We start from the raw sequence: 24,740 nt of genomic DNA on the forward strand, positions 1-24,740 counted from the left end.
AAAAAGAGGATGGAGATTCTAATGGCATATTTTTAGTCCATGCCTTTTGGTATCCTGTGAAGTTCTTATTTTTAGTTGCCAGACACATTTTTGAAATCGCTTTGCGTTATTTCCCAATTGCAGGAAGACCAAGAGTTCAAAATGAAATGATGTCTTTGTGAGAAATGCTACCCGTGCTTATGTGAGTGAATATTTCCTCTGCCTTCATGAGAGTGGTGATTGCTCCATCCCAGCCACACCATTAGGAGGAGGGCACCTCTGGTACCAGTGGCTCTTGTCTGCCTTCAGGCACATACTTTCAGTAATTTGGAATCCGGGTGTTGTTTCCAACTCAGTCCACACAATCACCTGTCATTTTCTTACTCCTTTTTAATAAGTTTACAGTCCTATTTGCTAATAACTGTACTATGTTAAAGCACTGTACCGCTCCCTACTGTCTTGTTACAGGTTTAGTGTGTAATCATAGCCCCTATAATTACTATTGGAGATAGATTTGCCCAGACAGGAATTCAATTCCCTAAATGTGTTTAGTGCATTTGAGGTGCTTTAGGGTATCCAAGCAACCCATGCAGGTATGAAACAGGATTTCTGGGAGATCATCACTTCCCAAAGTCCCACAGAGCCTGTACTGTCTCTAGGGATTTATTCTCAGGTGGTTGAATCCTGCTCTCATAGGCTGCAGTCTTTGCTAAAGGTTTGTCAAAGGTCAGAGAGATTATCTCTGAGACATTACCTTTGTCCCATGTTTTTCATTCGGCTTGAATAATGATTCAAGTTTGTTGACTCCACAGAAGGATTGAGCCTGAAAAGTAGTGGCTCAGATGCCTGAACAGTTCTCTAGTGCCATTAAGGTACCTGAAGGTTTCCAGTTGGCTTCCAACTACCAGTCTAGAAGCCACACATCCCCTCTAGATTCTGGATCACAGACACCAGACCTGTGTCAATGTCTTAGGTTCACTAGACTGTCTCAAAAGCACAACAAATCACATTTTCGGCAGTTTAATTGCTGCCCAAGTGTTTTCATCTGATCTCAGGCTTAGGTTGTCACCACAGTCAATGGTGTCTGTTAAAACATTTGGTGAGCTCCTGAGAGCATCCTACTAAAGTTTACTTCCTACATGTGGTGAGATGAAGTGCTCTCTAAATGCCATTTGACCATATTGATTAGATTTCTGTTGATATAATGCAAGCTTAGACAGTTAACTCACAGACACCCACATTGTGAACAATTAGGAATGTTGAATCCCTGCTGGTATTTGTTAAGATCACCACAATGCAGCAGTATTGCTGACTCCTGTGATGCTCTGTATAACGTCACCTGGTACTAGTGATGTGATGAGGACAGGCAGTGACCTTTCTGGATTAAAACATAGATCACATTGCTGCTGTCTGGATAAAACCAATTCTAAGGGGAGAAAAGAAGTCATGATGCAGATCAATATCTACCAGCTCTAACAAATGTTAAAGATAAGCATTAGGAAACCGTAGCCAGAAGCTGCCTATACAAAAGCATTAGGAAACCATAACCAGAAGCAACTTACACAGCTTCTTCTTTTCCCAGGCCTCAAGGCCAGCTATAGCGGTATTTGTGAAACATTGCTTGCAAAAAAACATATTCAGGTCTTTTTCCCATGGACAGTGGGAACTAGCTGCTATGTAGGTGGCCGAGTTGCAAAACCCTGGTACTGCTTTGTGTGATGTAGACCTCCATCACCTGTCACTCAAATGTCTTCTGAGCAAACACTAATGTTAGCTGAAACTAGGAAATGTAGTCTAAATTAGTTGTTTCAATGAAGACAGAGAGCACCAATAGAGGTCAGATCATCCTATTCTGAGGTAGTTGGTTGAATCACTCTCCAGAGATATGTATTTCTCTGTTTTCTATAGAAGAATGCTTAACTAATAAACACATGAAGTTAGATGCAGCTGATCTTAACCTAGCTGCTCTCATTGTCTCTATCCTTCTACTGCTACATGGCAGACAAGCTGTGGGGATCTGATAGCCAACCACAGTGGGTGGAAAGATAATCACTTCTCCCGATTCACATCAAATCTGCTCGTAGTGCTTGATTTTTATACAAAATAAAATTCATATCAGCCAAAAGATGTTTTTTCAAAAATGTGTTCTAGTGCCACTGGAAAATGCATTTGATGCAAAAGCCACTGAGCAGGTTTTTTTTGTCTTTCATGGCGTATGCATGTACATGGTCAGATGGTAGCACCATGGTCATTCCTTCTACATTTGAAATCTTTGAGACAAACAAACATATCCATTTGAAAACATAAGACAGGTCTCAAAAAAGAAAGTTTGTACTTCTGAAAAAATACATCATTTCCAGTATCAGCTCAGTTGAGCTCTCTGTCTCAGAACAACTGTTGTTATAGTTTGTACTTCAGTTACAGAACTGAATGGGATCCATACAATGCAATGATAATAAAAACAAATCAAGGGAAGGGTTCGATTATTTTTTTTTATGGTAGCTGAGAAATGCCATTGACAAATAAGTTTAACTAACGAGGCTATTAAGATGGAAAAATCCATCATTAACACCTCCATCTGGAGAAAAATTGGCTGCAAGTGACAGCAAAAAAGCCAAAAACAGGGAAGCAAGTATTTTCTGAAAAAGCCACCATCCGACATGAAGGCATTTCTTACAACTGTTTCGTAAAAGTTGGGTACGTGCTGTCAGAGCTCCTCTGAGGTGCCAAACACCTCCAGCTCCCTTTGCTGCCAATGGATGAGGAAGATGCTTGGCTGGCACAGGGTGAAATCCCATAATTTGTCACAGCTTGTGTGACTTTTGAAACTTCCCTTATTCTGAATTACTTAAGACAGGAAATAATCATATCCCTTGTGGCTAATGTGGTTAAACTGAAAAAAAACTTTTGTGATGAAATGGCAAATAGATAAAAGATAGATAGATAGATAGATAGATAGATAGATAGATAGATAGATAGATAGATACATACATACATACATACATACATACATACATACATATGTGCAGAGAGAGATATAAGATTATTCACATTTTTTAGGTTGGATTTATAAGGTAAAATCTTTTTCATTTACGTATATCTTGGATTCCACTGTATAATTTAAAGGAAACCTTTTTCAAAAGGTTGCAGGGAAGAGGTGGGGAGTTATTTTGCATTTTCATCCATTTTCCAAAACACTTTATGAATCAATTTGAAAAGAAAATTTTCTGCTTACAGTAATTTCTGCCAAAGTTTTAATTAATTTTTTTTAATGGGTTTCATATCTCCTGCACAACTTTCATTTTCTAGGCTGCTAATGGTTGAGTCCTTCTACATTTTGTGGCCCCATTTCACACAGCTGGGTCAGGACAGGTTTTGCATTTTTTCACCATTTTATCTGGCATGAAATTGCTCAGGTTTGCTAAGTCAGTGTAAAATAACTAAAACTGAGTGCTGGTTTTGAAATTGTAGCCAAGCTGCTTGGGCGTGTTCAAGTACTAACTGACTTCAGATGACTGAGAAATCGGATGGATTTAATTAAGTTTTATTATGTCAGTCAGCAGAGTTATAGCATGTGTGGAGGTAAACAGAGCATGATAAAGTCTGAGTCAGCATACAGCTAACTCTACAAAGCACCCCATAACTGTACGAACTGGGTGGGATGTGAGAAAGTATGCACGCAGAGAGGAAAGCAGACTGCTCTCCTACCAGGACAGGAAAGAGAGCAAGAATGAAGGATCTTTCATTTTGGCTTTTAACATGTGCAACTGTTTCTAATGCTCTTCCCAGCCACCCAGAGAAAGACAACAAAGAAGATGCAAAGCTTGTACAGGTAACTGCATTGTCCGTATCTGAGATCTATTGAGCCCTCTATTTTTAGATATAATCTGTGTGTTCCAGCTGCACAGAAGGCTTCCTGTCTTTCTGAGACAATGTTATTGCATAGAAGGCTGTTGTCCAAACTTTACTAAAATAGGGTAAATTTTTACAAACTGGAAATGTCAAGTAAGTAAGAGTCAGGGACAATCTCATCTATTTCTTTTTAGCTGCAAACTGCAGGAAAATATCTGTGATGCTGCAAAATCACAGGGAGAAGATTTTACCATCAAAGTATGCAAACATATCAGTCCAAAGGTATTTGTTTATGAAACAGATGAAAATGTGAAATGTGTTTGGTTTTTTTCTTTTCACTAGGACTATTTAAGTAAATTCTATGCTGTTGAGCCAGATCCAAATCTACTTGGATGGAAAATAAATGTTAAATCCACAGCTGAGAAACTTCAGAAAATGCAACAATTTTTTGGTTTGAAAGTGACTGGAAAACCAGATAATGAGACATTGGAAATGATGAAGAAACCCAGGTGTGGAGTTCCCGATGTGGGTCTCTACGGTGTTACTTTGCCAGGATGGAAAAAAACCAAACTGACGTACAGGTGATATTTCAGTAATTACTGTCTAAGTTTAAATTTTAGGTTTGTGGATGTCCACTTTTGTTATATTTAAGTATAACTTTTATAGCAATTGTTTCCAGTTGGGAATACAGATATATTTATCTTTCCCCAGCTTTTAGCTGTTCATACTCCTGAGAGGAATTTCTGAGAGTCAAGCCGGGTGTTCCACACTTTCTGTGTCAACCACAGTGGTTTGCGTGCCCTGTATCACTCCTGACAAATATTTTGTGAGCCAAACGGAAGCATCAACTGCACCCTGTACAAGCTCCATTATCTTCAAAATAAGACGAACAGTTTATTTGTCACAGAATCCTGAGGATATAACTTTCCTCATGCTCAAGTGACAACCTCCTGGCTAAGAGCATTTTGAAAAAAAATTGATACTGTGTATTTATTATTATTTCATTATTATAATGAAAAAGGCGTTGAACAGTTATCAAACATACCTCAAACTCGCTCAGTTCAAGAGAGTTTAAGGTATGTTTGATATTGATATTGAGCTATTGGTTTACAGGTTAAATTTCTTCTTATACATTTCTGTTCATCATCTTAAAAATATTAGGGGAATTTTTTCTGCAGATATTAGATATTAATACTTAAACTCTCATAACCATAGAATTGTGAACCGCACACCAGATATGAGCAAAAAGGATGTGGATAAAGCAATCCAGAAGGCATTTAAAGTGTGGAGTGCTGTTACCCCGCTGATTTTCACTCGTATTCATAAGGGAATAGCAGATATAATGATTGCTTTTGGGACCAAAGGTAATATGCTGACTGCATACGATGGTAAGATTAATTTATAGATTTTCCAGTTATCATAACATAAACTCAATCTTGTTTCAACTTCATGTTATTTAGCTCATGGACATTGCCCTCGCTATTTTGATGGCCCCCTAGGAGTCCTTGCCCATGCCTTTCCACCTGGCAGTGGTTTAGGTGGTGATGTACACTTCGATGAGGATGAAGATTGGACCACAGGTTCAGCTGGTAGGTCAAAAAAAAAGGTTTCTGAAGTGTTGTGTGGATGAATAATTTCCTTTCTGATTTTATTTAAGTGAAAGAATAGACTGAGATGAAACGCAGCATCAACCATAAGAGCAGTTTGAGGATATTACAGGCCATCCTCCAACCTGGATACTTATAATGACACAGACATAAACTCAGCCTGATCTACTCTAGTTCTACTCTAGTTCTTATTTAATACTGGTAAAAATACCAATGGGACAACACTTTTCAGGCAGGAGTGCTACAAACATGGCCACTCTTACCTGGGGGCTGGTAGGGCCTACCAGAATTTCACGAATCACACTTTCTGACGTTTTCCCCTTTTGGTGAAAACCAAGCCTGGTAGAACCATAGACTGCAGAGGAAGCTTTGCAGCAGCCCTCAGAGGAGATCCCTATCACCTAAAAATCAATACAGCCACCAACGATAATGAAGATAATAATTCCAAGATAGGTTCAACTACAGGCAGCAGAGAGGGGAACACTGAGTGCTCAACTATCTGACTGGGATTCATCTGCTCTGGACTGGCCATACAGCACATATAGCCTCTGATACGTCTGTCAGTACACAGCTACATTATCCTTTTCTCATCCAGTTTTTGGGATGGAAAACTGCAGAGGGTAACTGCAGCAGGGGAATGAAGGTCACGCCACAGGAAGAGCAAGGAGCTAATGAGCAGGAAGGTTCTGTAAGAGCACTGCAAGAGGAGGAGAGTGTGGGTTAATTGTGACAGGAAAAAACCAAAAGGCATGAGGAGTGGACATGTCATGTGATAAAATAATGTTTTTCCCACATTGGGACTAAATGGATCAACCCCAGTTTTGCTGCTGTTCCTCAGCAGCACGGCTCCAGTGGCCAGACATTGCAGAACTCGGAGAGTGCAGACAACTCGTGAGAGGGGGAGTCTGACTGGAAATATGTGTGGAAAAAATGAGGCTTTGTTTTGTTTGCTTTTTGAGAAACAAATATCTTGGCTTCAGCAAGCCTTTCTTGGGCAATCGATGACCAGTCCTGTGCTCTGCCATAGACTTGTGATCTTCACTAAGTCTGTCAACATTTTCTGTCTCTTGGTCTGCAGAGTAGATGAACCATTCTTCCCTAATTCAGAAAGGGGTGTTACTTGGAGGGATGCATGTTGAAGGAAATTCCACTTTTATCTATTTACTGTGTTGACATATTTCATGGAGAATAAGCATGTATAAGGATAATATTTTAAAAATAGATTTTGTTTGACAAGGTTATAAAGAAACCGTATTCTTTAAAGTCCTAATGGTAGAAAGCTAAATCATTCTGCTAACATTTTATTTTTCCTTGTCTGTTCATGATCTCATCTTTCTTTCTCACATTTTAGAAGGGAGGGTGACAAATTTTGATGTGTGAAACTTTGATACCTGAAATGAGCATGGAGTGCGTTGTCCTACTCTTACCCTGGAGAGCTGTTAGTTTGATCTGACTCACTATCTAATCTGTTCTACCTCAGCCAGGAAACCCTGCCAGGACATTCTTCAGAGCTGCACCCACACTCACCTCCAGACATCTACTCATGCCACACACATACTTTCAGTAGCTAACAGAAAGAAAGAGAGTCAAAAGCCACTCCCTTGTAGTGGGGGAAGACCATAACCTTATCCTATAAAAAATATGTTCATGTATATGCATACCCCAGAGAATGTCAATACATTTTATGAAAACTGTCACTGAGCAGCAGTCTTGCTGTGATTGTATCAGCCAATTGCAGAAAAAAATTAGACTAATCTCTTCTCTCTAACAATTTCTTAAGGATTCAACTTGTTCCTCGTTGCTGCTCATGAGTTTGGGCATGCCCTGGGTCTCTCCCATTCTAATGATCAGAGGGCTCTCATGTTCCCCAATTATGCCCACACCAGCCTCAGTGAATTTCCCCTCTCTCCAGATGATATAAGTGGCATTCAGTCCATTTATGGTGAGTAAAATCCATGGCTTTTAAAAAAAAATAAGCAGGAGAGAAATAATCTCTTTCATAAAGTTTCACCATAAAAATAATTGTATTCTTATATATTAAAAATGCATTTATATGTGAAAACCTTAATGTTTCTACAATTTGATGTATTCTTTCTAAAATGTCTCCCTCAGGATCCCCACCAAATGCCCCAGATAAAAGGCCAGCCACTCCTAACTCACCTAAAACCTGTGGCTCCCAAATGTCTTTTGATGCTATAACTACACTTAGACGAGAAGTCATTTTTCTAAAGCACAGGTAAATACTGAAATGCCATTTGTCTCTATGGAGTTTATTTTTTCTTGATTTATACAAAAACTGAATACTTTTGTGGTTCATGTGGTTATGGGGTTTATAGTGAGACAAACATTTCATTTCATGGAAATAAAACTTTAAGCAAGTATGAATTATATTAATATTTTTACATGGTCCCCTGAAAAAACATGCTTTGTTTTTTTTTCCAGAAAGCATCTCAATACCAATAAGACTTTATTCCCAAATGTGTAGATGGTTACACCAAGTAGTGACTTGAATAAATGCTGCAACTATTTCATAAGAATCATAGAAAGGTTTGTCTTGGAAGGTACCTTAAAGATCATCTAGTTCTAATCAGGAACACTTCCAATAAGACCAGATTGCCTTTCCAACCTGGCCTTGAACACCTAATTAAGTGTATAATTAATTTAACTCATTTAATTAATTAAATAAGAAATCAGTATGATTGACAATATAGTTGAGCCAGTCTCTCCTCTAGTCATCTTTGCAAGCCCAAAGTCATCCAGGGAATTAATCCGGTTAGTAGCTTACAGAAAGGCTTATCTGGGATCCTATAACTCTCCTACTATATGGTACAACCTAAAATTTTCAGCTGCTTATAGCTGATCCCATTAATCAATCTACCAATGAGAAGGGTAATGCCAGAAAGAAACCATAATAAAAAACTCCACACTTATCGTTGTGGGGAGTGTTTTCCTTTCTGACACATCAACCCAGGTAGCATTCCACTAACAAGAAAGAACTTGTAATTTACAATGTTTTTCACGTTCTTTTGTATATGTAGAAATGTCTGTGGTTTATTATGTACTATAAAACCTGTTTCATATTTAAATCAGGCACTTATGGCGGGTCTATCCTGATAACTCAGAAGCTGAACGTGAATTAATTTCTGCCTTCTGGCCAACTCTACCACCTGCTATTGAAGCTGCATATGAAAACATGAAAGATCAGATCCTATTTTTCAAAGGTGAAGTATGAGATTTTCTTTAATTTTTTCTTAACTTTAATTTTTTGGGAAGAAGGGAGGAAGAAAGAGTAGATGTGGGCATAAAATTCACTTTTCAAATAAATAAGATAAAAATTTAGAACATTTCATCCAGTGTTCCTACAACCTACAAAAAGGGGTGTATTTTTCCTTTTACTGTCTGAAAATGACAGGTGAAACTAAATATTTTTATTGCTTTTAACAGGCAATAAATTCTGGGTTGTCAGCGGATATCAGGTATTACTTGGTTATCCAAAGAGTATCAACACACTGGGCTTCCCTAAAGGAGTCAAGAAAATTGATGCAGCTGTTTGTAATAAACATACAGGGAAGACAGACTTTTTCATAGGTGACAAGTATTGGAGGTAAGAAAGTATCTCCAGAAAATAAAGATCTGAAAGGCAACCTGCTTCAGCTGGCTGGGACAGCTTGTGCAGGATTTCTCTGATTTCTAAAAAGTTCTGGATTATTTTACCCTATTTAGAAAAACAAAAGTGAGAGTTTCTTTCCCATCTTTGACTGATTAGCACTGGATTTTCAATGTCTCTCTTCTAAATCCTATTCCCAAACTGGCATGAGTGACTCCCAATACCGAAACACCAAGCAGGTGGAAGCAAAAATCAGCTTTGGTAAGTTGATAGATTCTTTCTGTGTGCAAGAACAATGGCTGCAAAGGCCTTTTGCAGGCAACCAGGAGCATATGTGGGTCACACAGACTTTATCGTGACTAATTGTGGGGTTCCTCAGTGAGACATATGGTGTCAGCTGGATTTTGAGATTCATGTGGTTTCCTGCCCTCTGTTTTTGATTGTTTTGGAAAGATTCTTCACAATATCTTGCATTGCTACTTTACTGCCTTGGTCACAAGACAATAGCATGCAAGAAAACCACAACACACATTTCTTACTTAATAACTCATTCTCTTAACCTCATGTCCCTGTGAAAAATATTTCTTGTATCCAAGGAGAAGTAAAACAAAGGCTAGCTTGTTTCCTTGTTTTTCTTTCCTGAGAGGGTTTCTCAAATCTGGAAGAACCTTTTAGGTTTTCCTTTCAGCCCCCTTAATTCAGTTCCATCTCACAAAAATTGTCCAGGCTCAGTTTGGAACAACTTGATTGTTTTAGAAATAAGTCTGCTTCCTTTCCTCCATCTAAATCTGTAAGGTAGTAGAGGACTATCTACAATATTTTATCATTCTTATGATAAATATGTGCAGTTACTATAGCAGAAATTAATCTGTCCAGTTTCCGTGTACTGTCTGTCACAATGCTATCATTAGAGGAGGTAAATCTCATCCCTGCTGTTAAAAATGTGGGTCTTCCTTCAATTTTTCTTACTTCAGGTGCTTTTTTGGAGCTATATCTGCCTTTATGGGCAAACAAGTAGCAACCTCATGGAAAACACAACGGCCAGCATCCTGCAGATATTTCTGTGACCTAATAATACAACTTTCTGTTGTAACCCCAGTGAAATCAGTCAAGCTGCAGATGGTGGGCATGTTTCAGCATCTGCTTAACTGTATGTCAAAACTCTATGTAAAATTACACATCCTCCTTCATATGATTTAGGTTTGATGAAAACAGCCAGTCCATGGAGGAGGGTTATCCTAGACTGACAGTCGATGACTTTCCAGGAATTAGCCAGAGGGTTGATGCTGTTTTTCAAAAGAAAGGTAAATGAATGAGTTTTTAAGTAAAACTACTTTACTTCTAAAGATCATAAGTTCTGAAGTTATGATGAATGTCATTATTGCTGTATCCTGCAAAAGACAGAAATTAAGAGATGCTCTCTTTTGTGTTCCCTGATTGTCAAAATGAAGCTATTTCTTGTATCCATAACATGATGCTTTGCTTTTTCATTTCCAGGATTATTCTACTTTTTCCATGAATCGAAACAGTGGGAATTCGACCCTATTGCTAAAAAGGTTATCCGAGAAATAAAGAGTAACAGTTGGTTTAACTGTTAATATCATTAAACTTTCTTACATTCAGCAAAAGACAATAATTCTGGTGATCTCAGAACTTGTTAATTATACAATACTATACGTACAGAAAAGGTAACAGGAGTAGTTTTCATAAATGGTTTTCATGTATTTTAATGAAAGGACATGTCAGCTCAAATTGTATCTCCAAAGGCTAGAACAAAACAGCATTTTTCACAAGTAAGTACAAAATGTACAACATAATTCATTAGTTTATACTCCAGAGGGGTTTTCAAATATTTTGGCAATAAACTGGTTTTGGTTGATGTCACTGTTTTCTGTTTCATCTATTGAAGACAAACTATATTTCTGATGTGTGAAAGACTGTAGGTTAATGTGCTAATATCCTTCCAACATACAATGTTTGTATTGTGCTGCTTTTCTCTCCAAAGAGTGATCTTTTCTCTCCATCTGCACGAGCCAGGCTTTTCGTTAGTCACTTGCTTTTCTGTCCTCTCTCCTGTATCTTCTCCTGTTCTTCAGCTGTTGCAGCCTTGTTCCTTTCACATTATAACAATATTTTGCCATCAAAGTCACCCTCCAGCCCCAGGGTCTAAATACAGTATCTCACCTGATAATCACCCTGATCTGCCTTTATAGCATAGCCAATTAGCATTTTATCAGTGGCCACTTTTTGTAAAGCTGTGAATGACATCCTTCGCAGATCAGCTCTGTCCTATTAAAGAAATAGATTCAACTACAACGTCACAGAGCACAATCTTTGCTCCACTAACTCAAACCATGTGCTTCAAGTGAAAATACATCTGAGATTTAATGCATGCTGCCATCACACATGGATCAAACGGCTCACACAAAATGAGACAAAATCTATAGAGTTACAGTCATATCCTCTCCAGGTATTTATTTTACATTTAGTTCTGGAGACAGGCCCAGAACACACTGCCAAGTGGCTGGCCATACTGCCTGCGTGGCTGGGTATATTTTATCTCAGAATTGGTGTGTCCTCCTGTTCTCTGGTTCTCACATATTAGGCTGTTTAACACACCTGTTGCACGCTTGAGTAAAATATTTCTTTTTGCTACGTGCTTTTACAACAATGGACTTACCCCAACGTAACCTTTCCCACACAGTTTTGTGTAAACAGCAGGAATACCATCATTTTGCTGCTATTGCCATGAGAAACCTGCAGGGTTTTTTCCCACCAGAAAACCAAAGCAGAGGCTCAAATATGCTGTTTCACCGATTTACAAAACTAATCATGGTGAACACCATTACAATCTAATCCCTAACAAAACTTAACCTTAAATTAAGATGAAATGGTGGACATTTGAGTGAGATTCATCTGACTACTTACTGTTTAGCTACATATCTACATGAGTTAGGGAAGATCCCTGTACCAAAAGACAAGGGAGAAGTTCTCCACAACATTTCTCATCTCATATCATCTCATCTCGCTCAAAGACTGTTCTGGGGAAAACCAGTGCCTTCAGCCCCCAGAGTAAACATCTATTTGCAGATGAAGGCCAGTCAACTAGCTTAGAGTAGCTAACTTTCAGACAGATAAGTATTGGTGGAATTTATAATGTCTTTGATGGGTATCTTTCAGTTTTTACTCGGAATATATAAGTACATCCTATTTTTCTCCTCTATAATGTTCGCTTTTTGGCAAGTTACCACAGCAGTTTTTTGTATCACCATAAGCAAGCCAGTGACAGAATTGTCTGAAGGCACCTGCTTGGACGCCACTGTCTGTGGAGTGATTGTGATATTCCACAAGACAAGAGTAGGACATACTGGAGGCAGGTGGGATGGAGACAGTTCCTTACCTATCTCTGTATTTCCAGCCTTCTCCTCTCCTGCATTTAGTTCAACTGATGTCTGTATAGAAAGCACAGTCCAACAGCACAATCACAGAGGCTGCCAAGTTATACCCAAGTGTTTATATTCAGAGGCAAGATTACTCTTTCAGACACTCTGTTCAGTGTGTAATACAATTTTAATTTAAGTTGCAAGAAACAGTTAATCATGGAGCCATCAAGGAGATTATTCAGTTCTTTGTAATACATGGGTAAGTTCTTCTGTCTTCAGATACATAAACATGATTGTTTCTCTACGCTCCTTCTTTTCTCAGGTCAAACATTGCTTCATAATTTATATAAATACTTTGTCTTAAGGAAAGTTAATATTTAACAGTGAAATGCTGTTACTGAAGTTTTCTGACTGGCAGCTTTGGCATTATGTTAAACCACACTGGGGAGTACGTTCACGGGTCACCTGCAAAAATAAATAAAGCAATGAGTACTGCTTTTCCTTTATTTACAAAGAAGGCCTAAGAAATCATTCCTAACACAAAAAGACTTGACTTCTGATTAGCAATAACAGCTTGATCACTCAGTTTTCTCTCTTTTATTGCCACTTCATTGGAGTAATAGGAACCAGAATAGGAGTGTCAGAGCAGAAATTCAATAAGTGATGAGTGCTTAGTGATGGTCCTATCCCTCCATCTCTGCCAAGTACCTGGCCAACATGGGATTATGTCTTGCACCTCACCATATCCTCCCACAACCCTAAAGAACTCCCAATACGACCTCCCCAGCACTCTTTTGTGCCACCTATAGCTCCTCATAATGCATGCCCCATACCACATTTAGGTATCTAGCTGAGTAATGCTGATTAGTTACCTGTGGGGTGACCAGCCACTGGCCCCACAGCCCAGTCGAGGGGTGAGTTATCTGCCTTGCCATTAATAGGTTTTTTTCTCCTCTAGCCAGCTGCTATTTACCACAAAACCTGTAGGAACTATGGAATTTCTGTTTGGCTTGGCTGAATTGGCCAGTACCTTCAGTTGCAGCTGGACCAGATGGACACACACAAAAAAGAGGATCCCATGTGGTCAAGCTAAAATAATTTTCTTGGTGTTTTCATTAAATATTCTTCTTGCTTTCCACTGCACATTTTCATTCAGTTTTGTAATATCATATTACCCCTACTGTTTACCAGAGGAGTTTGGAAGGGCAGACAAGGCAAGGACAAAAAGACATAAAACCAAAGAGAAAGCTAATCCAGTTGTTTCACATCACTAAGAAAAAATGGTCATTTGTTTCTCATCCAATTAATGTTTTTTACCAGCTCTTTTTCAGATGAATCATAAGATCATAAGATGATGAGACTGGATTGAAATGAGGAAATTATATATCCTAATGCAATGTGTTGTTGAGACATACAAACTACAGCATTCCTAGTAGCTTGTCCTGAAAAGTCATGCTCGCTTCTTTGCCTACAGGAACCTGATCTCCCAACACTGGCTAACAGAGTGGGGAAGGAGCTGTGTATAATCAAATGCTTGCCAGAGCAGAGCTTAAACCCCATGTTTTATAACCAGAGTTTAAAAACCTTACCCTCTCAGGTGAGCAACCTCTCCCCTGTGCTCTCAGGTGCCAGACAGACGCCCCAAAAGCCTTGAGAAAACTGATAATGAATCTTTTTAAGGGTTTGATACTTTAAAGGAAGAAAAAATATGAGCATGGGAACTAAAGTGCGGAGAAAGAATGGGTCATTACCTGGATGTATGTAATGACCCATTACCCTTCCCTGCACTCACTCATAACTTCATGCCTCTTGATGCTAATTTCCCAATTCCGGATAACAGGCAAGGAAGCTGCAAGGCCAATGATAAGCACTGGTAGCCAACATGCTCTTTGAACATCTTACGGAGTTTGAACCTTTTTGAACGCTGATCCTTCAGACCTGCCAGAGCCATACCCAAAGCAGAGAACTGAAAACCAGTACACATATCACAGGTACTGAGATGGAACTTCAACAAGAACTGAGGATGAGAGGGACAATGTGCCAGGCCAAAACAGGTGAGAGCATTTCTCTGAGGCCTAGAGACACAGGCAGAGACCCTTTCAGGCTAAGCACTCTTAATGACAGCCATCTCAGTGACCTTACTGAGTGTACCGGTACCTGTATTTTGTAGAGAAGACAGGTTTGAGTTGTGGGTTCTGTGGTTCTAGCTGTGAATCAGTTTTTCGTGGTCTGTCTGCACTCATTAATTAGATCAGCTTCAGGGAAGGGTTTTTTGGGGGTTTTTTCCTTATGCATCATGGGCTTCATGTGTTTTTATGATCTGTAAGCATTGTATCTTGCTACCTTTCAATAAGTGAGTGGACATAGATCTGTGTATGTGTTTGTGTGCTCCTACAGAAGTGCCTTGCCCATGAGTACATGTGGCTCTGTGCAGGCTCTGTGGGGCTCTGCAGTCTACAGAGGCTAAAGGAGCAGGAGGTCTCCTCAGTTGTGGAAATGGCTTCTCTCTATGCTACAAACAAATGCTGCTTGTGGAACCAAGAACCATAGAGCCTCCACATAAATGAGTAAGACAAGGTTTTAAACTATGAGAAAAAAATCCAACATAAGCTCCTAAAGACTAGGTCTAGGGTGAGCAACTCAGCCTTTGAATATTGTGACTGTGGGGCATCTGTTTGAGCTTGGATGGGAGAAGATGGTGGTTACTTTTGGAGCAGTTGCTGTGGATATGGGAGATTAGCACAGACTGACAAAGAAAATGCTGCTTTTTTCAAGAGATGGGAGTTGCAAAACTCACTTTGGTGAGCGCAGCCTATACATGCCATGGCCACAGACTGCAGGGACCAGCCGGACCTACCCACTGCCCTGCACATCGGGGTCCCTTGGGCTGGGAGGGGGGTGTCACAGCTGCCGCTCCAAGGTCACAATTGTCACCCTGCAGCCACAGCTGCCAGTGAGGGGTCACAGATCATAGCCACTGGTCTAAACTGCCATCCCGCGGTCACATCTGGCATCCCACGGTCACAGCTGCCACACAGCTGTCACAGCTGCCATCCTGCGGTTACAGCTGGCACACAAAGGTCACAGCTGTCACCGCGCACAGATGTCACCCAGCGGTTACGGTTCCACCCCGCGGTCACTGCTGCCACCCCGCGGTCACAGCTGCCCCATCACCTGCTCCAGGTTGGCTCCTGACAGCTCAGCTCCTCAGATGCTTAACTTCACTCGTGCGGTTACTCGGCTCAAGATTTTCTAAGATTGTTAAATAGTTTAATTTAAACTAAATAAACTGAGCTGTGTGTTTGCCACATTGGTGGTGATTCAAAATCACTAAAAACCTATAGAAAAGCACTGACAGAGTACTAGAAACTATGTCCTGAAGGACTGAGTCCCCTAAATTGTCAGCAGTTATTACGGGAACTGGTAAAAGCCGTTTTGCCCTAGACTGAGATAGTTACAATGGTTAGGATGAAAAATCAATATTTAAAAATGAAGATGTTTTTAAAAAGGAAATAGCTTACAGATATATGGGAAATGCAATTATTAAATAGAAAAAGTGGGTAATAAATATAAGAAATAAATAGTTTACAAAAAGCACTGGAAACATTTTTCAAACATGTGTATGTATATTATACAAACATATATGTATATTTATCTTTAACTATGTTTCAGACTATCATCATTACTTTTGTAACTACTGCTTTTGATTTTCACCCAAAATCATAGGGGAAATTATTTTCACAGTAAATATATGAACTCATCATGATGCAATTTAGCTTAGACTATTGTATTTTTCCAAGCAGCTGAGAAGTGAATTTATCACTTCATGCTACTGTAAACAAGATTACTGTGAACAAACCAAGCTTTTAGCATAAAAGAAACACCTTGTGTCAGCAAACAAGAAAAGTTTACACTGATCTCAGGAGGAGACCAAACTGGTACAGGTATGTACAGGTATGTTCTGGAGCAAAATTCTGCATGTTAACAAGTGTTTGTTTATAGAGGTGTACAGACTATGGGAGGAGAATGACTACTATTAAAGGCATCTTTTTCATTTCTAAACATGATAAATTATTTCCTCATTAACAGGAACACAGTGAAACCTGTGTGCATCATGAGCTAGAGAACAGGTTTTAATTAGAGAAGAAGGTGCAGATTCAGCAAAGCCTTCAAGCTCATGCCAAAATTCAAACACCTGTTTATGTAACTCTACTTTTGAAATGTTTTGCGTAATCAGAGTCCTAATGAGACATCTGTGCTCATTAAGACCATAAAAATGTACTGCCTCAACGAAGCTCACACAAAGCACGGTCATTTCTCAAGCACTTGGCTGAAGAAATGTACATTCACACCATTACATTCAAAACGATCTGTGCATAAATGAGAATGGACCCCACCATCTTCCTTCCCCTTGCAGTCCCCTTGACTCTCATCCCCAGAGCTTAACCTGCCACTTTGCAAACCATTCTGTCTCTGCCTCTGGTTTTGCAAAGTTTATCCTCAGGTGCAGATTGTTGGAGGTCATAATTTTGGGAATCAGTGCTATTAAAAGGCAGAAGTCTATCTAAATAAAAGGTAAATTGTACAAAGGTAAATACAGAGGTCATTCATCCATTTTTGAATACGTTGTGGGATATTTTTGCACACATGGCATTTCTATAAGAATTTGTTTAGACTGTGAAGACCAAGTCCTAGTTATCTAATTATCTGATTTCCACCTATATCCTTGTGTCTGGTTTTCTATTGATTGGATCTGAGTCTTTAAAGATATGTAACCATCAGGAAAAGTCTCTGCAATTTGGGATGAATTTGACCATTATGATGCCATTCTTAAAGTTTTAAAGTGATAGTGAGACAAAATACTCGTGGAAAAAAATTATCCTGAATTTAGGGAACATATTGCCTGTAGGTGAAAATAAAGATTTTATCTCTTGGGGCATCTCTCTATGGCAAGGGACAAAGGAATTCTAGCCTTTAACACTAGGATAAGTATGTCTAGAAAGCACTAGCATTGTATTTCAGAGCAGCATGTTTCTGAAGCCAGCCTCTTAATCACCCTCACTTGCCGTGCATGACTTCAGTTTATGGAGCACTTTGTGGCCACAAATCAGAGTCCTAGTAGAGAAAGCTATCTGGAAAGCTCTGCCACAGCTGCCCATATGCCTAATGGAGAGATCAGAGCTTGGACCAGTGAATGGTCCTTTGGACACCTTCAAATCATGTGGCCAAGACAAGTGACCAGAAGTCAGTCCCAATTCTCTTACTGAATGCTTTCCCTGTGTGTAGCTAACAGAAGAGACTTATAGAAAAGATGGACATAGCCCTCAGGTAACACTTTTGTGCAACACCAAGCCAAAAATCAGCACACAGTGCATCCACCTCTGTTGGGAGTCTGTCCCTTCTTCAGGACAGGTAGCCAGAGAACCATGCTCAGGGAGGCATGGACTTCTCAAAAACCTGGTCTCTGCACCTACTGTCAGTCACCAAGGCCAGGCTGACATTGTAGGAGAAATACCAGACTGCTGTGGAGTTTTTTTGAACACTGAAGAAAAAATGTGAATACTCTGTAACACAGCACAGCTATGTGCTGTTGGTGTGCAAGACACAGGCTTCCTAGTCCTTTCTCTTAGTCTAAATTAAATTGTCTTCCTCTAGCAGTGGTACCATCCTCCTTGGCTGGCAGCTGGAACTGCCAGTATCGTATGCTATCTGACAAAGAGATGAAGGTCTTGTTTCGTTGCCACGTACAGTAGTAAGTTTATCTCCATGCACAGTAGTAAGTTTATCTCACTCATTTGACAAAAAAAATAGTAGATTTAACAGCAGTATTTTTCCTGTGCTACTGCTAGACGAGGGCCTGTGCAAGTCACAGAGTGGCACAATCTGTGTATTTGAATCAGAAAAGCTGAGCAGTAACCATCTACAAAATAATAATCTCTTTGCATACTAGAATAAAATTGTAGTTTAGACTTTGCCGAATTTCTATTTGCCTTAGAGAAAACTGATGCAAATAATTTAAACTTGTCAAACCCAGAATGTTTGCTATCATAGGAAATTCCAACATTACAATTTCTTCTCATTCTGAATTGAACCCCAACTCAGCATAAGATTTAATTTTGGTATAAATAAATTACACCATCTTTATATTAATAATTGCTCGTTTTTCATTGCCAGACTTTTCTAAGAACTATATGGTCATATAGATTATTTTTTTAATCAGCATTTCATACAATTCAGATTTTAAAATTTGTATTGGAAAATACTCAATTTACATCAATCAACGAGAAAAATTTGCTTGAATTTTTGTAGGTTTTTAGGAGTCCTTTGACAAGTATCATACCCAAAAGGGAAAGCATCAGTCTGTGAGGATAGCAGCAGCTGCATGATAAGAAATCTTAGAGATGCAGGCATTCCTGGGTGTTCAGGTGACCAGGAATGTGGGCTACAGCACTAGGAGCATGAATGACTCAGAGGTCATGGTGTTCCTCACATAGCAAACTACCACCTCTTTTCAGGAATGCAAAAAGAATACACGAATACACAGGTGAGTTGTGGGGTTTCTGGCTTTAAAAGGACAATTAATTTTTTAGTTTTTGTCAACGTTGTCTCCAATTTGTATTTCATATATTTTATCTCCATTATAAACTCAGCAAGGACTTTGTAATAAGCCTCTAAGTTGTTTTTTTCAAAAAAAAATATTAGTTCTTAAAATTAAGGGACTATTGTATTATAAAAGAGCACAATGCATGTTCAAATGCACAATACTTCATCTGTTTTAGAGAGAAACACACACTTGTTACTGCACCACTAAGTTCATTGCACTACATTATGAAGACTACCAATTTAAAAATATAGGTTGGCTATCACAAAATGAAATGGTCTCACGATATGAGATCATGAATGGCTGGAATTTTCCCACACTATGACAACTCCGGCTTTGTTTTTTACCTTGTCCCTATTGCACAGCGCTGCCACTAGATGTCAGATGATGAAAAGGCCCCACTGGTCCGCGCAAGCAAGTCTGGTCAAGAGATAACTTTGAAGACAAAGTATTGCACTTTCCTTGTGGCCAGGTGAAAATAGGTAACTATTGATATTTATCTTTTGGTAGCATTAAATTATGGGTTTTCTAGGAAGAATACCACTGTTGTGATATACAAGAAAGGGTCTTGAAGCCACTTTCTTCCTCTGGGCTGTTACACTGTTTTTAGAGCATCTTTCAAAATGGAGTCTGATCCATTGCAGGAACTCTTCATCATTAGCACAATGCCAACACTAAATAACCATAGAAAAATGAGACTCAGAAGTTATCTGATGCAAATTAAAGTCATATAAATAAAAATAAATTGTCAGGTCTACTTACTTCAGTCAGTATAGACTTACCTGTATTTACATCTCAGCTGGCTCCATGACCTTGCCCTTCAGGCCCATGTTCACAGCTAAATTGCACTAAGTATGGGGCTTGGTGATGAAATATCATTCTATGTGTACATTCAAGAAGGCTGTCAAATAGGACACTAAAGGAAAGGAGACTTGGTACATTCTCTATGTCATGTCATGGAGTTGATGAATGCTGTCCATAACAGATTAAGGGAATATTTGCAAAGATCACAGCTCTGGACCATGTCCTGGCACTCAACAGAAGGACTAGCCTTGGACTATGAATGCCATCATGGTCCCAACTTCCCAGGACAAGAGCTAGAAAGGGGAGGGACAAGGAAAAGGCAATGTTCTGTGTATAACAGGAGAGAAAAGCTTCCCACTTTACCTGCATACAGGACAAGTTCTGTATTCTGTGATTACATCAGTTTAATCTGATTGCTCTATCCATGTTTATAGGAAAAAAATGTGCTTCATAGAACCTCATTCTCTTCTAGTACTTGTATAAAGTGGAACGATGCAAAGGGATTTTGGTCATAGTAAATGATACCAAAAACCAAAGCTGATGTCAGGTTTATCCCTTTCTAACTACAGAGGGAAAGCCATGGGACATAACCCATATAATATTATAGTTAATTACTTGGGATGAGTTTAACTTGCATCAGAATGGTGTTGTTACACTATTTCATGCCATTGCACAGACTTAAACCTTCAGCTGAATGCTCTGAGTGGGCATGAAGTATTTGCACTACTGAAGAGATGATATCTTTTTTTAATCTAATTTCCTCCCTGAAAGTGTCTAAATTATTGCTTTCCATGGAGTCTTTCAGTCACTGTTCATGTTTGCAGCTGTGAAAAGGCACCTTCTCTTGTAATCTGCTTCCTAGTCTGATGCTAGGTTATTTTTCCTTCCAAAAAAAAGTACCTCAGTTATTCATTAAAAATAGAGTTTCTGACATGCTATACATGTGGGTGTTCTTCCTCTTTCTTCTGATATTATTTGCTAGATCATCATGATTCTTATCCCTTTGATAGCCCATGTGGGACCCTGGCACATGCTTTTGCCCCAGTGAAGGATTAGAAGGGGACAATAATTTTGAAAGCACAGAGAAGTGGACTGTGGGAAGAAATGGTACCTGAAAATAGTTTATAAACATTGCAAATTCAAGGATTTCCTGAAAAACGACCCTTAAAATTTCCTTCCAGAAATCAGTCTCTTCCTGAGTTACCTGGGGGGAAACAACATAACAATGTAGGATGTTAGAACAGTTTAAAATGTAGAAGTGTGAAATATGAAATCCTACATTAGGGGATAAATTTGAGGTCAATTTGGAAAATAAATACTATATGAATAGACTGATAAGCCTTAATCCCAAGCAAACTCATTGAAACAATTAAAAAGGAAAGGAATTATTGTTACTCTTTCAAAACCGGGCTAACTCAATCCTGAGAGAGTTATTTCTGACCTATCATTATGTAACAGAAAGTAGAAGAACGAAATTAAATCCATCATTATCTGCAACATTTATTTTTAAAAAGCACACAAGCTACAGTTTTTACTGCTGCTCAGTGAGGATCAATATAAATATGTATATACACTCATAATGTTGTTTAGTGTTGTGGTTTTCTAAGGAGCTATGGGATAACAGTTTACTTGTGTGACAGGAGTCTGAAGGACCCTAAGATGAGGAATTGCTGTTTTAATGTCAGGCCCATCCTGAAGAGCTTTGCAAGGTCAACACTGGAACCTTTGTCATCTTGTAGTATTGAGGATTAAAATCCTGAAATGTCTGTGGGACATACTGGTACATTGTCATCAGTGAAGTAAATTAAGCAGTGGCAGAGAAGTAATACTCTATACTCTTAAATTATTAACTCGGTCCCTGACACAGCTTTGTCCTGGACAAACTTCCATTTGAACATAGTTCAGGAGTCAGTACAGTTCAGAGACTTGCCTCAAGAAATCAAGTGATCTGCATGTATCTGCTCTGTTTTGAAAGTTAATTTTAGATAAGAAGAGAATGGTTTCAGGCCCATTTATTTTAGCAGTTTGCTCTTTGAAACTTGATGAGTTACCTCACTCATGTGGATAAGCATAACATACCTGCTTTCTCGTCTATATCACCACATTTTCTTCCTATCTGATAGGTTATTTGTCATGCACCTGGGTATTACCCAATAGTTTTCCTTCAAGGTACTCTTATAGCACATTCAAGTTTTAGGAACCTTTCTTTTGGAAGCTTTCTTTGGTAAGAAAAACAAACCTAACTCTTAGATAGAAGTCATTGGTCCAACCTTAAAACCCCATAAAAAGTTGCAAAAGCCTTTTCTTTCTTTTTTTATTTTCTGGATATTCCACTGCTTCATAATGTGGTTTTGCAGCTTGGTTATTAGGGGTTTTTTTAGAGCACATGCTCTCAGTCATCTCAGTCCTGTTTGGGTGGGTTTGCTTAATAGTGCCACAGAAATCTAATACCACAGGAGGTCCTGTTCAATATCTGCTGTTTGTCCAACCACGCTCTATAACATCCTTCTTTATAAGGCAGACCTAAAACCAATGTATTCTATCATTGTATCACTCAGTCTTTAGTCAAAACAACAACCAGCTTTAAACATGTACAAAGCATCTAAGACACTGACTGCATATCTCTCTGCCAAACCTCAGGCCTTTCAAAGCTCTGGACTATCTTTTTTCTAATCTGTATAGACTGTCTCATCTGCATAATTTAGGGCCCAAATTCAACATTATTTCTGCAGTCCTTTGACTTTCCAGGGAGGACCAAGTCCAACCATAGATCACTGACCCAAGTGACTTGTTACCCCCTAAACAGATACTTCAGCAGCTGGAGAAAGTGAAGACGGATGCACACCTTTCCTGTGAGAGTATCAATCAAACTATCACTTAGAAGACGGCAGACAAATGTTTACTTGGATACATTTCAGCCCAAGTTTACAGCAGATATCCTAAACACTAATTCTTCTGCTGAGCTTTACAGGCCTGCCCCTTCAGCTACTGTGAAACCAGGGACCAAGAGGACCGAGAACCTCTTCTGTGAAAAAAGTTCTTTCGGATAACAATCAATCAGCATTCCACTTAAAGCTGTGACACTCAGTGTTTCTCTTGGGCTTTCCAGACTTAAAGCAGTCAGCATTTTTGTACCATTTTGGAGCAACAGTCCAGTGAAACTCCATATACTGCAGCCACCTTTCATGACAGCCTCCCATGAGCTGGTAGAGAGTCATGGAGGACTTAACTGGACTTGTGCCTTAACAGTACTTTGCCAAAAATAATGAATGTCAGCAAAATCCTTTGGAAAATAAAAAAAAACTTCCTAAAGATATTTAATTTATGAGATTTTCATTTTTCATAAGGAACTGAAAAATTCCCCAGATTTCGTAAACTGGTTGCCGTATCCTTTGTGGCCTGTGAGTCATCTCCTAGAATTGTGACAAGACTAACTCTTTTCTTTTTTACTGTTATTTTATTTTATCACCATGCAGTCTCTGAGGCTCCTAGAGGAGATACCACCTGCAAAAATGCTTGACAGAGGTAACGTGATTGTAGCTGGGCTAATGCTTTAATCAGTGCTGGATGAGGATCTCCAGCTGCAGACAGAACCAATGTGACCAAAGAGAAACTGCAGGACTGAGGCTACTAGAATGAAGCATGTAAGATGTCATTTCAGATGAAGTCTAAAACCTCAGGCTACATCTCTAGCAGGAGAGAAAACACAATTGAGATCATTCACCAATATGGTGGCTGAGAGGCTTGAAAGAGCTCACACCCAAGCTATTAAAGTCTGTTAATCTCTGAGGTAGTTTTCTACTTCCAAACAGGTTACTTGGGAATTGTCCCTGACACATTACATTCCCTGAATAGAGCCTGGGAACCATCCAGAGGGTTGATCTGAAATGAAGCCATGCAACAACCACTCCAGCAGGACAGATTGAGATCTAGTGCCTGGGAATGTTTTTCAGTACCACAAAATTTACTAATATCAGCCAGAACCTGAGCATCATTCCATCTCTCTCAAAGTCCATCGAACATCAGGCTCACAGATGCCAGTGCAGCAGTTTTCAGTGAGACTCACAGGCAAAATGTTTTCTGCTCTTCTCACCTAGACTCCCTCCTTTTAATTTCATGACAATTTATTGTGTTCTCATTTAATTTTATGCCTGACAAGAAAATTTTTGTCTGACAAGAGAATTCAGATGACTTTGGTAAGACTTTGAATCAGTTGCAGTTCCTACAACCATTTCACAAGAGGCAGCATAGCAGTTCCTTCTAAGTAGCCGCGACACCGCAATTAAAAAAAAAGGAAGAAATTATAAAGCAGGATATCCTTTGGAGACTGCTATTGCTCATTCAAAACATATGTGAAGCACATTGGTCTAGTGGCAGCATGAACAGACACAGGATTATGTTGGAGAGCTGGCCCAGTAGGACAGCACAGAATCATTTTAGACGCACACACAACAACACATGCCTATATATATGTGCGCATACACATAAAACTTCAAAGAGAATTCAGGCAGCATACTAGAGAGGTGCTCTGTGTGTGGTGGCTGCATATGGGCAAACTGCACTTGACAAATCTGTAGTCCTTTGAATCTCTTCTGCTCCTCCTCTCACCCCACACAGCCTCCATCAAGGTAACTATGGGTTTACTATGACCAAGGCAGAAGTCCTTATTACTGTAAATTCAGTGCAGATTTTCTATGACCTCTTTTTGACAGGTTTTGTATGCATGACCTAAATAAGTGTTCTCCCTGTTCCTAAGCCAATGGTACAGTTCTGACAACTGTTTTTTAATCTCCTTGTCTAAAGAGAACACAAAGCTGAAGCTGCCAAGGAAGTCACTGCCATGTGCCATTCATCAAAGAAGAGCTCTCTGCAACACTAAGAGGCTCACTGGCCATTCTTTCCTTTCT

General features: G+C 39.2%; 1 protein-coding gene across 1 annotated transcript; it reads left to right on the forward strand.

The window, feature by feature from the left end:
• The first annotated feature begins 3,652 nt into the window (after positions 1-3,652).
• On the forward strand, positions 3,653-10,643 carry LOC108497877 (matrix metalloproteinase-27-like). The gene is made up of 10 exons (XM_017815963.1): positions 3,653-3,811; positions 4,174-4,412; positions 5,047-5,195; positions 5,292-5,420; positions 7,219-7,380; positions 7,551-7,674; positions 8,529-8,659; positions 8,883-9,042; positions 10,246-10,349; positions 10,543-10,643. Exons 1-10 carry the CDS (start codon positions 3,653-3,655, stop codon positions 10,641-10,643), a joined length of 1,458 nt encoding a protein of 485 aa, XP_017671452.1.
• Positions 10,644-24,740: the final 14,097 nt, after the last annotated feature.

Source organism: Lepidothrix coronata, unplaced genomic scaffold (assembly GCF_001604755.1).
Source record: "Lepidothrix coronata isolate B3197 unplaced genomic scaffold, Lepidothrix_coronata-1.0 Scaffold53, whole genome shotgun sequence".
NCBI lineage: Eukaryota > Metazoa > Chordata > Aves > Passeriformes > Pipridae > Lepidothrix > Lepidothrix coronata.

Coding starts and splice junctions, on each gene's coding strand:
- LOC108497877 (XM_017815963.1), top strand. CDS start 3,653: ATGCACGCAGAGAGGAAAGCAGACTGCTCTCCTACCAGGACAGGAAAG. Junction 5,196..5,291: donor GATTGCTTTTGGGACCAAAG/GTAATATGCTGA, acceptor CATGTTATTTAG/CTCATGGACATTGCCCTCGC. Junction 9,043..10,245: donor ATAGGTGACAAGTATTGGAG/GTAAGAAAGTAT, acceptor CATATGATTTAG/GTTTGATGAAAACAGCCAGT.